Source organism: Silurus aristotelis (assembly GCF_946808225.1).
Source record: "Silurus aristotelis genome assembly, chromosome: 18".
Lineage (NCBI taxonomy): Eukaryota > Metazoa > Chordata > Actinopteri > Siluriformes > Siluridae > Silurus > Silurus aristotelis.
The window spans coordinates 8,789,167-8,803,207 of record NC_139591.1 but is presented as its reverse complement, the minus strand read 5'-3'; the positions used below and the strand labels follow the sequence as shown (position 1 = coordinate 8,803,207).

Sequence of the window (14,041 nt, the reverse complement as noted above, 5' to 3'; positions counted from 1 at the left end):
CTTGAAGGAATTCCTGAAGGTGTTGACTACTTTTTGGCTGCTTTTACTTCACTATACAGTCCAACTCAGTGGATACTGAATAGTGGCTGTTTAAATATGCCACTTCTTCTTCTTCTTCTTCTTCTTCTTCTTCTTCTTCTTCTTCTTCTTCTTCTTCTTCTTCTTCCTTCTTCTTCTTCTTCTTCTTCTTCTTTTAGCTGCTTCCATTAGGGGTCGCCACAGCGGATCATCTGTCGCCATTCCACTCTGTCCTCTACATCTGCTTTTTCAAACCAACTACCTGCATGTCTTTCCTCTCCATATCCATAAACCTCCTCCTTTGTCTTCTTCTTTTCCTTCTTACCAGCGGCTCCATCCTTAGCATTCTCCTACTGATGTCCCTCCTCTGCACATCTTAATCGGGCTTCTCTCACTTTGTCCCCGAACTGTCCTACATGCGCTGTCCTGTCCATCCTCGTCACTCCCAATGAAAATCTCAACATCTTCAACTCTGCCATTTCCAGCCTCCTGTCTTCTACTCAATGCCACTGTCTCCAAACCATAAAACATCGCAGGTCTCACCACAGTCCTATAAACTTTTCCTTTCACTTTTGCAGATGCCCTACTATCACAAATCAATCCTGACACTCTTCTTTACCCACTCCACCCTGCCTGCACTCATTTCTTCACTTCTCTAACACACTCTCCATTACTTTGCACTGTTAACCCTAGGAACCTGAACTCCTCCACCTTCTCCACCTCTTCTCCCTACAACCGCACCGCAGCACTCCACTGCCCTCCCTCTCATTCACACACATGTACTCTGTCTTACTCCTACTGACTTTCATTCCTCTTCTCTCCAGCGTGTACATCCACCTCTCCAGGCTCTTTTTAACCTGCTCCCTACTCTCACCACAAATCACAATATCATCTGCAAACATCAAAGTCCACGAAGACCCCTGTCTGACCTGGTCTGTCAACCTGTTCATTACCTGCAAACAAGAAAGGGCTCAGAGCCGATCCTTGATGCAGTCCAACCTCCACCTTAAACCAGTCTGTCGTTCCTACTGCACACTTCACTGCTGTCACACTCTCCTCATACATGTCCTGCACCACCCTCACATACTTCTCTGACACACCTGACTTCCTCATACAATACCACAATTCCTCTCTCCTCCCCCTATTGTATGCTTTCTCTAGATCCACAAACACACAATGCAACTCCTTCTGACCTTCTATATACTTCTCCATCAACATTCTCAAAGCAAATAATTAATCTGTGGTGCTCTTCCTTGGCATGAAACCATACTGCTGCTCACAGATTGTCACCTCTTTTCTCATAGCTCCATGGTATGACTGATCCTCTTTATTCCCCTGTAGTTACTGCAGGTCTGCACATCTCCCTTATTCTTAAAGATCGGTACCAGCACACTCCTTCCCCATTCCTCAGGCATCCTCTCACATTTCTTTTTGAACAACCTGGTTAAAAACTCCACTTCCATCTCTCCTAAACATCTCTATGCTTCTACTGGTATTTCATCTGTCCCAACCGACTTTCCACTCTTGGTTTTATGCTAATTAATTAATATACGGAATATCTTCTGTACAAAATGTCACAGTTGCGATACAGTGATTTAACCCTCAGAACAGTTGGATAAATAAGTGGAAATGTCCACGAATATTCCAAAACCCTTATTTCAACACTGATTATCACCCAGCCTGTGCTTCCTGACCCGCACGGACCCTCTGTGGGCTGCGCGTTCACAACGAGAGCGCACGGTGCACGCGCCTCCACACCGACCGCACTAATAACACGGTCACGCGCTCAGCCAGGTGTTCGTTATGTACAAAGTGCCATTTGGGATTGTTTCTCAAGCTCAGCACACGGACTGAAACAAGAACATAAAAAGGAAAAGAAGATAAAGAAATGTTGAACATTTGACGTTCGAGTCTGGAAAGACTTCCTTTACCCAGTTTTTCACGCAGGTATCAGAAAGCAGGGGAAACAGCGCGGAAGCGTATGCGCGTGCATTTGACCCGAAAGCGTCGTCCCTGGACGTTGAGGAAGATGAAGATGAAGTTTGGGAGCAGTTTCCAGATCGGAGCTATGCAGAAAAAAGCCCGGCTGCTGCTCTGGCTTTTCTTCGTGATGTCGAAGTTGTGTCTCAGTGAACACCAGGTCCTCCGAATCGGTACGTTTCCTGGCAGCCTTTATTTCAGTGTATGTGAGATGCTCCATGTTCACTCTCTCTGTGTTTAAACTCAGTGGTGAACCTACAGGTCTGTGCACAAGTGTCTCTCTTCTGAACCTTCTATCCAGCAAGTGAATTAACAGACTGTAGGAAAAAACTTGTACTACGATGTAGAGTTGAATGTTTATTCAAACCAGTAAATTCTGGGTATACTGCCATATGACCTTAATCATACTTATATATGTGTGTATTTATATATATATATATATATATATATATATATATATATATATATATATATATATATATATATATATATATATATATATATTTATTTATTTATTTATTTATTTATTGCTGCATTGTTTTTAAAAATGATTGCTTTGGAACAAAATTCTATTATTCTTCTTTCTTATTTTCTCTCTGATTTACTAATTTGCAAATTCCTACATGCGTTCCCTCCAGCAAAGGAGGAGGACATACTTTTTTAAGACACAAACTGCTGTTTTTAAAAATAGAAGTGTTCATTATTATCGTTGAACAAAATGGAAAGTTATTGAATTGAAGAGAAATGCAAATTAAATCAATATTTGGTGTGACCACCTTTTGCTGCAAAACAGCATCAATTCTTTTAAGTACACTTGTATCTAAAAGATCTACAGGTCTGTAAAATGGTTTCTCTGAAACTTATATCGAGAAAGTGAATTAACACCCTGTGAGAAAACAAGTGTTTATATGGATCCTTTATACACCCTAAAGACATAAACCGACTCTCTAGACTTAAACGTCTGAATGTTATAAAAGGAAGGAAAGAAATGAAGGAAAGAAGGAAAGATTGGGGGAAATAAGTGAAAAAAAGAAATAAATACTAAATACAGATATTGTTCGGATGACCGATTAATATTAATGTTTGGTATTAACACCAATATCAGTGTCAATTTTGTTGAGGCAAACGATTCATAGACTATTCCAACTATTCAATCTTTCTCATTTAGATGTTTTTTTCAGTTCTTCTTAACCTCATGCACAATCCATTCTTATGAATCCTCCTTGCAGAAGTGAGTCTGCTGTAGTATTTGTTTTGCCATTATTGTTATACAGTATAGTAAAATATCTAGTTTGGGCTCTTGTACAGGTTATTTATTTATTTTTTTTACATTGCTACATTCGGTTCAATTTATTTTTATTTGTATAAAGAGTTTAACAATGGATATTGTCCCAAAGCAGCTTTACAGCTTTTTCCTTATAAGTTTATGCCTAACGAGCATTTTATGCCTAACAAACAGCCCTAAGATGGTTTGAGGAAGAAACCTTGAGAAGAACCAGACAAAAAAGAAACCCCGTCATCATCTGGGTGGCACCGAATGTCTATTTGTTATAGTTTTATCATTGTTGTGGTGAACTGTGCAGAACTGCAAACTGCGGTTATAAGCCATTGTAGCAGACTGTTCATATTAATTACCATTCAAATACATCCTTGTAGTTCTTGAGTTCTTGAGCACATCTTCCATGCCTTTATTTGGTCATGTATGCATTTTGAATCCCATGTCATCTCTGCAGAAACTGTAAGGGAGTTTCGATTTCTGTGTTGTGGACGTAATCGTAATTGATTTAGGCTTGTGTGCATTTCACTGTGTCACATAACCGACAACCTGTTCAAAGTGTGACATTTATTATGTGAGGAAAACACAAACTAGCAAGTCCTGTTTCCACCGCTGTGTATGTTTCACTTCATTCTTACATAAAAATTGCAAACTGAATTCAGAACATTTATATTGTGTGTACAGACTCCTAAAAAGTTCAGGTGTATATATTCTTTGGCTGTTTCTCAGAATTCAGTTGAATTTTTTTGTCCTCCATCATGTTCAACATTTGGATGCTGCCATTGTATGTAACTCTATTCAGAATGTAGGAAATGATGAAAGTTTCTTAACATACATGACCAATAGTACTTTTTCTTTGCTCAGTGGTCAAGGCTTTGTGCTCACTTCACCAAGTTACCTGGAAGGTTTCTGATTTCAAGCTCCAGATTTGGGAGCATATGTTGGGTGTCGAGACTTGGAGACAGAATGGTGTTATATTTTGCTGTAAAGTGTCAGTTTATTTCTGTTAGTGAGCTTTGATTTGCAAACACTGTCCCTTTGTTTCTGCTGTTTTCCCATGTTTGAATTTTGTTTTGGTGCTCTCATTGAAACACGTATTAAGTTTAAAATTTTTTTTTGCTTTTGTGAGCAAAAAGGCCGAAACATTTTTGTTGTTGTGTGGATTTGAAAGATGTCTCCAGTAGGTAAAATTTGTCAAGTTTGCTGTAGCTTGTGCGATATGCATGAAAATGTTTGCTACTTTTTCTTGATAATGTGCACCAGGTGTCAACACTTGATCTTAAAGCATAAACCAGAGAGCATCGGAATACCAATTACTGCGAGCTCACATGGGAAGCCCAGGGGGAATGTTTAACTGCATTAACACCTATTTATTTATTTTTATTTATCCTTTTTTTTTTTCTTCATAATTCATATCGGTGTACTATTGATATACTGCTTTTTTGACTTCGTCATGTGTCTTCTGTTGTGTGAAGGCTAGATCAGTTCCTGGTTTGAGCCCTGACGTTTAGGCATGAATAAAAAAGGAGTCTAGACATACTACTATTTCACAAATAAAAAAATGACCTGAATGACTATGTAGACATTTATAGCTGTGCTTTGTCTGAGAAATGCCCCCTGCCTGTGTCTATCGTTTGCCAGTGCCATTCAGGAAATCCTCAAATCAGTTTTAACAACTTCCATTAATCCTCTTTTCTATCTAAAGCTTGATTTGAGCCTCCTCTCCAAAACACCGACCCTGATTTGGACTGAAGAGCTTGACATATTGCTTGAGTGACCTAGTTTTTGTCCCAGCTGTTTCTTTACTTCTTTAGAAATCCCATCCACATTTGACCCTTTTTCTGTTCTGTTTAAACACTTTGTATAAACACTTTGTTCAACAGTTTTTTGACTGATACCGATCAATTACAATACTTGAATATTGTTTTCTGTGTGCAAGTGCACCATGTAGGCAATGAAATAGTAGGTTTTTTTTTCCATCCGCTGTAGAGTTTAAAGTTAATCCAAAACAGAAAGTTTTAGTATACTGCCATGTGACCTAAATCACGTTTCATGCTAATATATTTTTTAAAATATTAATATAATGTATTGCTGCATTGTTGATTAAAAAAACTATTGCTGTGCAACAAAAACTAGGGGATTGAAGTGAATAAATATAACAGTTCATAATTAACAATAAAAGTGTAAATGGTTTATTTTAATCAAGTAGTAAAATAAAAAGCGAATGAATGGAAGAGAATCCAATTCAAATCAATATTTTGTGTGACCCCAAACAGCCAAACAGAATCAATTCTTTTAGGTAAACTTGCACACAGTTTTTAAAGGAACTCAGCAGGTAGGTTGTTCCAAACTTCTACTTCTTCTTCTTACAGCTGCTCCCATTAGGGGTTGCCACAGCGGATCATCCATCTCCATACCACCCTGTCCTCTACATCTGCCTCTTTCACACCAACTACCTGCATGTCTTCCCCCACCACATCCATGAACCTCCTCTTTTCCTCCTACCTGGTGGCTCCATCCTCAGCATTCTTCTACCAACATAATTTATGTCCCTTCTCTGCACATGTCCAAACCATCTCAATCTCGCCTCCCTCACCTTGTCACCAAACATCCTACATGCGCTGTCCCACTAATAAACTCATTTCTAATTTTGTCCATCCTCGTCACTCCCACCGAAAATCTTAACATCTTCAGCTCTGCTACCTCCAGCTCCACCTCCTGTCTTTTACTCAATGCGACTGTTTCTAATCCATACAACATCGCAGGTCTCACCACAGTCCTATAAACTTTCCCGTTCAACTCTTGCAGATACTCTTCTATCACAAATCACTCCTGTCACTCTTCTCCACCCACTCCACCCTGCCTGCACTCTTTTCTTACTTCTCTAACACACACTCCATTATGTATGTACGCAGAAATGCCGCCCCAAACTTGCAAGGAACTTCCACCATGCTTCACTGTTGGCTGCAGACATTCATTATTGTACTGCTCTCCAGCCCTTTGGCAAACAACTTGCCTCGTGCCACAGCAAAATATTTTTTATTTTAATTTATCACTCCAGATCACCTTATTTTTCTGAACCCAGTTCCTATGTTTTTTGCATTAAGTCACTTAGCATTTTTTCCATTTTGGAGGTGTGGCTTTTTGCCCACAATTCTTCTAATTCTTCTACCACTTCTGGCCAGATATTCCTTTATACAGTACATGGGTGTACCTGGGTCCCACTGGTTTTCGCCCGTTCTTGCTGATGGAACTGCTGGACATTTTCCGATGTTGGCGGGAAGTAGGCATGATGTGTCTTTTATCTGCTGCATTAAGTTCCCTTGGCTATGGTCCTCAACATTTCCCGGGTTTTTTTTGCTTTATGCTTTAAAATAGCATGATCAGCAAATTTTGAAATCCGGGTCTGATTTGAATCTTTGCCTGAAACAGACATTGCTGATGCAGTGTTTTGTTGCTCTGGTCAGTCTTGCCATGGTGTGTGACATGAAGCTGTCCTCCACAACCCCACATTAGTAGCAGAGTTTGATTGTTCCTCACCCAGTTTTAAGCCCCATACACAGCTGATTCGCTTTTAGTTAATGAGTGTGTTTCAACCTACATATAAAATTAATGATCATTAGGACCTGCTTGGCTTAGCTTTACAAAGTTGCATCTGTACAAACCACAAGACTTCTGGAACACTGGAGAGATGCAAACTAGAGATGTTTTTTCATTATGCACAGTGCCACGTTTGGCGAAAACCAAACACCTCATACCAACTGTCAAGCATGGTGCCACAGCAACTTACAGCCAGTTGCTATTACACTCCTCTGTATACAAAAGCATTCTAGAATAAAAGTGAGGCGATCTGTCTCACAGCTAAAGCTTGACCGAAACAAGCCATGCAACAGGACAATGATCCCAAGCACACTAAGAAATCTACAACAGAATGGCTGGAAAAAAATAACAGAATCAAGGTGGTACAATGGCCCACTCAACATCCAGACCTCAATCTGAAATTCTGTGGCAGGACCTTAAGAGAGCTGTGCATAAACAAATGCCCACAAAACCTAATGAACAGAAGAAACAAGTAGTAGTGGACCAAAATTATTTCACAACGATGTGAGTGACCTATAAAGTCATACAGAACACAATTCATTCAAGGTATTGCTGCTAAAGGTGGCTGTACAATCGATTAAATCATAATGTGTACTTAGTTTTTTATGCATGGTTCCCCTATTTCAGCTTTTTGTAAAAATAAATAATAAAACGAGCTGTTGTTCATCTGAGGTTGTAATTATTTAGTTGTGAGACCTGCTAATGACTTAATGATGTATGTATACTATATACAGGTGGTACAGTATGTGTCAAAGTAGCATTCCCGAGAGTGCCAGGACTACACACGCAACTTGTCATCCAGGTGATGTAAAAAGAAACGTAATTTATTAGACCAGACCACAAATTTTCCATGGCACTGTGGGCACTTTCTGAGGTGGGCAGGGGTCAGCATGAGCACTTCTAACTGGCCTGCAGCTATGTAGCTTCATGCACAGCAAGATGCACTGTGTTTTCCCCCTGCAGTATTCGGTATAGTATTAATATTTTGTGACTTCTTTCTATGATATTAGATTCCAGTAAACTAGCATCATACAGTAATTAGGATGTACCTAACTTACTACGATAGCGTGATTACTACAGATGAATGATGATTCAGCTGTTTGTTGTTTACTAATTACATGTAAATGTGTTGTCACATTTTAACTGAAATGCTGAAAATGTCTTATGTCAAATGTTTTGTATTTACATTTCATGAGGCAGTGACAGAGGCAACAAAAGTACAAACATCCTTTTATTAAGTAGAAGTACAGATACTCATGTTTTAAAATACTCAAGTAAAAGTTGAAAAGTTGACCTTCACTTTTTTTACTCAAGTTAAAGTAATGAAGTTTGGGTTTTGATATGTACTTGAGTAAAATTATACAATAATGTATGTATTTGACGTGAACTGGTTTATGTAGACATTTTGAGCTTTCAATACATATATATGTGTTTGTAAAGGGAGATGACGGTGATGGCAGAGAGCCCCCCCTGTCTGTTTACTTTATTTTACAAAAGCACAGCGTTTTGTTGTTGTTATAATTGTATACAAATAAAAGAGGATCCTTCAAGGATTCGAATGATAATATAGGTTTGTTTTGGCATTATGAGGGGAAAAAAAAAAACACAAAACCCCCCAGCGTTTGTCGCCCCCCAGAGGGTCAATTGTGTAAATCATAGTGGATTTTGGCGTTTGATTTAAAACTTGGCGCATCAATAAAACAAATGTTTAGTGGAGTTTATTTATATAGTTTATATCTGAGTAAAAAAAGAACGTTGTGAATAAATGTATGTTTTGCTAAAGGGTTGAATTTTTGCTTATTTTATATTTAGTTGTTTATTTATGTATTTATATTTTTAATAAAAATGGTCAAACAAAAATGCTTGCTGCACTGATGGCACGTTAATAAAATTTTGTGCTGTTAAAAAGGAATTTGCGTTTGAATTTTGACAGCCCTAATTAATAATTAATAAAACACATGCAGAGAAAAGATAATAATTAGGTGATCGGGAATGTCTCTGTTCTCAGTCATGTTAACATCACTGACTCCCTCTGTCTCATCCACATTAGCTATACTATTGTGAGCTTCATAAACTAGTCTAAATCCGTGGTGTGTGAGAGCCAAGACATTATACACCAGTGGTAGATTGAAAAAGAAGTGCAATGACAGGAAATAGGTTGATGGGCTGAAATCAACGCGCAGTGAAAAGAAAAAAAATGTACATTTTACCAAATTAATCGATTAAAACTAAAGTAACGAGCCTGTTTCGAAAATGTAAGAAGTAAAAAGTACAAATATTTGTGTCAAAATTTTATGAGTAAAAGGAAAAAGTTAAAATAAATAAATAAATAGTGAAGTACAATACCGATACCAAAAAAATCTGCTTAAGTACAGTAACAAAGTATTTGTACTTCGTTACTTCCCGCCTTTGGGCACTGATTTAAGCCAAAATGTTCAGAGATATCTTTATTCTAATGCATTAATAATATTGTGATTGCTTTTATTCACAGCTTGTGCACAAATAATCCTGTTCCTTCTCAGAATGTGCAGAACATCAATCACAGAACACATTTATCAGAGCAAGTTGACATTTATCATTAAGATTAAGATTAAGATTGGCACATAGCTGCAATGTAATTTCTATTTAATTAGTTGGTTTTGTTGTCTGGTTAACTATTTACTGCCTGTTACTGAGTGTTTTTAAAATAAGCCTGTATTGTAATTGAAAGTATAGAAATTATGAGCATTATTTAGTATCAGGTATAACTATATGGCCATTAATCAGAAATATTATTTATGACCAACCTGCCTAATATTGTGTTGGTTCCCCTTTTGCTGACCAAACAATTCAATTCAATTAATTTTTATTTGTATAGCACGTTTAACAATGAACATTGTCTCAAAGCAGCTTTACACAGATAATGTGGTGATTAAAAGTGAATATGTTCTTTATAAGTAACTTTGTCCCTGATGAGCAAGCCGGTGGCGACTGTGGCAAGGAAAAACTCCCCGAGATGGCATAAGGAAGAAATCTTTAGAGGAATCAGACTCAAGAGGAAACCCATCCTCATCTGGGTTGCACCGAATGTCCATTTATAGCAGATATACGATGTTGCGGGGTACAGTGATGATGATCAGAAGCGACAAGTAGTCCTGAGTCAATGTAGCAGACTGTTGACATTAACTACAGTCCAATCCATCCTCAAAAGCGCCCATTCTTACTCTGGAATTTCATGGAACCACCCAAGGCGTTGATGAAAAACCGTCCCAAGCTGCACAGAGTGGCCTCCAGGCCAAACAGTCCTGGCCTGTTCAGCATTAACAGCATTTATTTCTTTAGGAAACGGAGCTACAGTACCTCATCTGTTGGATAATCCAGCTTTCACTCCCGACGTGCACCTATGATCCTAGCCTGCCCATGACCCTGTCTCCAAGTTCACCACTATTCCTTCCTGGTGGTGAAAAGATAGTTTTATCTACATATTATATTATATATAATATGTACACATATATACAATATATTTATCTACATATTATTGTATATATGTGTGTGTGTGTGTGTGTGTGTGTGTGTGTGTGTGTGTGTGTGTGTGTGTGTGTGCTAGGGCTGTCAAAAATAATGACTTTATAACTTAACGCAAATTAATTTAATAAAAGAGGCAAAATTAAAACCTTAAAAGCATCACATTTATTTACGACGTCCTTTCTTTACTTAGATATATGAAAAATAAATAAACTTTACTGGAAAATAATTTTTAATCACTAAACATTTGTTTGCTGATGTCTCAAGTCTAAAATCAAGCACCAAAATCCACCATGATGCTCACATCAGGCAATAAAACCGTCCGTGCGGAAACATAGCAAAAGTTCCTTTGGGTGTCCTAATGATTTATGTAATTCAAAACACCATAATTACTTTTAAACATTAACTAGAATATTTTGTCTTCATGTTCTATGCTGAGTTTGGTTTTACTTATAATAAACATACATTTGCACAAAACATCCATATTTGTCCATGTTCATGTTGATTAAAGTATTAAAGACATGTAACAAATTAATTTAAGGTACATTTGAACAGTGCGTGATCAAGTTGCACAAGCCAGTGCACACAGTGCAGTGGAAATAGCAGTAATAAATACATATTTGAAAAAGAAGGAGAACCATAGAGTGACGTGCAAGAATGGAAGAAGGTGCACACAGGTGGACTATATTCTATGCAGGAGAGGCAACCTGAAAGAGATTGGAGACTTTAGGGTGTTAGCAAGGGACAGTGTAGCTAGATAGCATTGGATGGTGGTCTGTAGGATGGCTATGATGATGAAGAGGAGGAGAGTGAGAACTGAAAAAATAATTAGATGGTGGAAACTGAAAGAAGAAGACTGTAGTGTGAGATTCAGGGAAGAGGTCAGACCGGGGCTCGGTGGTGATGAAGAGGTGCTGGATGATTGGGCATCTACTGCAGAAGTGATAAGGAAGATGGCTAGGAAGGTTCTTGATGTGACATCTGGTAAGAGAAAGAAAGACAAAGACGTGGTGGAATGGGGAAGTGCAGGAGACCATAAGGAGAAAGAGGTTGGTGAAAAAGAATTTGGCAGAGAGATGAGAAAAGTAGGCAGTAGTACAAGGAAATGCGGCAGCAGGCACAGAGTGATGTGGCAAAAGCAAAGGAAAAGCCATATGAGAAGCTCTACACTAAGGAAGGAGAAAATAAATTAACATTTGGTCAGGCAGAGGGACTGAGCTGGGAAGGATGTGCTGCAAGTTAGAGCAATAAAGGATGGAGATGGAAATGTGTTGACTAGTGAGGAGAGATTTGTGATAGAAGGGTATCTGCAAGAGTGAAAGTTTATAGGACTGTGGTGGGACCTGAGATGGTAGCAGAGCTAAAGATGTGACGAGGATGGACAGGATTATAAATTATTTTATTAGAGCATGTAGGACGTTTTGGAGACAAGGTGAGGGAGGCACGATTGAGATGGTTTGGACATGTGCAGAGGAGGGACATGGGGTATATCGGTAGGAGAATGCTGAGGATGGAGCTGCCAGGAAGTTGGAAAAGAGTAACGCCTAGAAGTAGGTTCATAGATGTGGTGATGGAAGACATGCAGGTAGCTGGTGTGAAAGAGGCAGATGTAGATGACAGGGTAGTGTGGAGCCGGATGATCCGCTGTGGCGACCCTAAAGGAAGAAGAGGAAGTATAAGAAGAAAAGCGTGTGAAAGTTGCGATTATATGGCTTTGGAATATTTCACTATGAGAGTTCTTAAAACAGAGATGGTAGCAGATGGTAACAATTGGTAACAATTCTGCTGTCTGTTAAAGTTTATTCAGTTGTTAGAATGATGCTCAGATTTCACAGATTTGATTCAAAGATTTCACAGATTTGATTCAAAGATTTCACAGATTTGATTCAAAGATTTCACAGATTTGCTTGTAGTGTAGGCCACATTTTCATGCTTTATTTTTGTAACCTTGAAGTTATTGTTCAGCCATTTAAAATACATTTGTCAAATGATTTCAGCAAAATATTAACGCATATGGATAAAAAAAAAAAAATTGAATACTACTTTATGATCACTCATAAGGCTAGGTATAAGGATTACAGTATAACTAACTTCCACTCTAGTAACGGGTTCACCCTGCACCTTTCACTCTGGCAAAAGAGTTAGTTCTCAGCCATAATAAAGACCATTTATTTATAGGAGTTATTTTCAGCAGCAGTTCATTTATAATTTACAGGCATATCATGTTGTAAATAATTTCAATTTACGATGGAATAATGGCTAATTTATGCTTTGAAATCAACGAAAGATTAAACATTCTGTACTATTACATTTCCTTTCAAAGCCTTTCATAAACTAATGAAAGTAAAATAAATCTTTTCAAAAATAGCACAAAAAAAAAGTCTAACAGCTAAGGTGTTAATAGAAGTCTTCCATTTAAATTGTTCTATAATGATTTCACCAGGCTTAGAATACTTTTATGTGATTGAGAAAATATGTTGAATGTGAATATCTTTGTCCAATTAATTTAATCCAGCATATACTGTTTGTATATGAAATACTTTTGTATGTCACATATAGCAAAAAGAAATATCATAAAAATATGTTCTCTTGTTCTTAAATCACTCAACATGAAATTTTCTAGTTCATTTTCAAATCATAACTGGCACAGTTATTACATGAAATTTGTTTTTTAATTTTTTTCCAGTTATTACTTGCAACATATGTAAACAGCTGTTCCCTGATCATATTTTCTCTCTTGATGCTAATAACACAATAAAATACTGCTTGTCTTAGTAAATGAAAACCAGAAGGTTCAGAGTAGAATATATATTTTCCTGTTGCAGAAAATCTTACTGACTATTACAAGGCACTGGCACCTGAGACTCCTTCCATAAATGTTAAATGAGCATCTCAGTGTATATAGGTTTCTTTTTTAAACAAACAAAACACAATTAAATTTGATCTGTGTCATGCAACATGAAAATGGCCAGATGAAAGTGCAGATAAAACAGTTTTTATTAATATCTGTTCCAATCGAAGAGAACACTAGCCAGAGGCAGGCCTGGACGAAGTGGGAAGAGCCACGGAAGAAAGAGGGGCAAGAACAGTGGTCACTGGAACCCCAGGAGCATGCTTATCCTGACAGACACACACACACACACACACACACACACACAGAGAGAGAGAGAGAGAGAGAGAGAGAGAGAGAGAGAGAGAGAGAGAGAGAGAGAGAGAGAGAGAGAGAGAGAGAGAGAGAGAGAGAGAGAGAGAGAGAGAGAGAGAGAGAGATTGATTATTAAGTGTCCTTATTGTTGTATGAAAGTTAATATCACTGTGCAGTTTGGACTCCGGCAAGACTCGCTATGGCAGCATAACTAAAAGGGAGAACCAGAAGGTAACACCAAAATGAGGGATCTCTGTGATAAGAGATGACCCACCACACCACCGTCAACAAACCTGAGTGAACGTGTGAGAGTGAGGGGACGACAGCATACAAATATCCCAGTTCACCAAACACTATATCCATGAACACTGATTGGAAGGTTGTTCCATAACTGTGGGGCTTTATAAGAGAAAGATCTGCCCCCTGCTATAGTCTTCATTATTTGAGGGTCTTACAAATAGCCTGCACCAGTAGGCGTGGGGGGGATCATACTGGTACAAGAGTTCACTCAGATACTG

At 38.1% G+C, this 14,041-nt stretch overlaps 1 protein-coding gene across 4 annotated transcripts in view; it reads left to right on the top strand.

Moving 5' to 3' along the window:
* The first annotated feature begins 1,740 nt into the window (after positions 1–1,740).
* The window catches only part of grik1a (glutamate receptor, ionotropic, kainate 1a), a 49,496-nt gene continuing 37,195 nt past the window's right edge, over positions 1,741–14,041 (top strand). For all 4 annotated transcript variants that reach the window (XM_083569063.1, XM_083569062.1, XM_083569060.1 and 1 more), the window contains exon 1: positions 1,741–2,171. In XM_083569063.1, the coding sequence (XP_083425189.1) occupies positions 2,000–2,171 (172 nt within the window). In that variant the 5' untranslated portion in view covers positions 1,741–1,999. The remainder of the gene's footprint in view (positions 2,172–14,041) is intronic.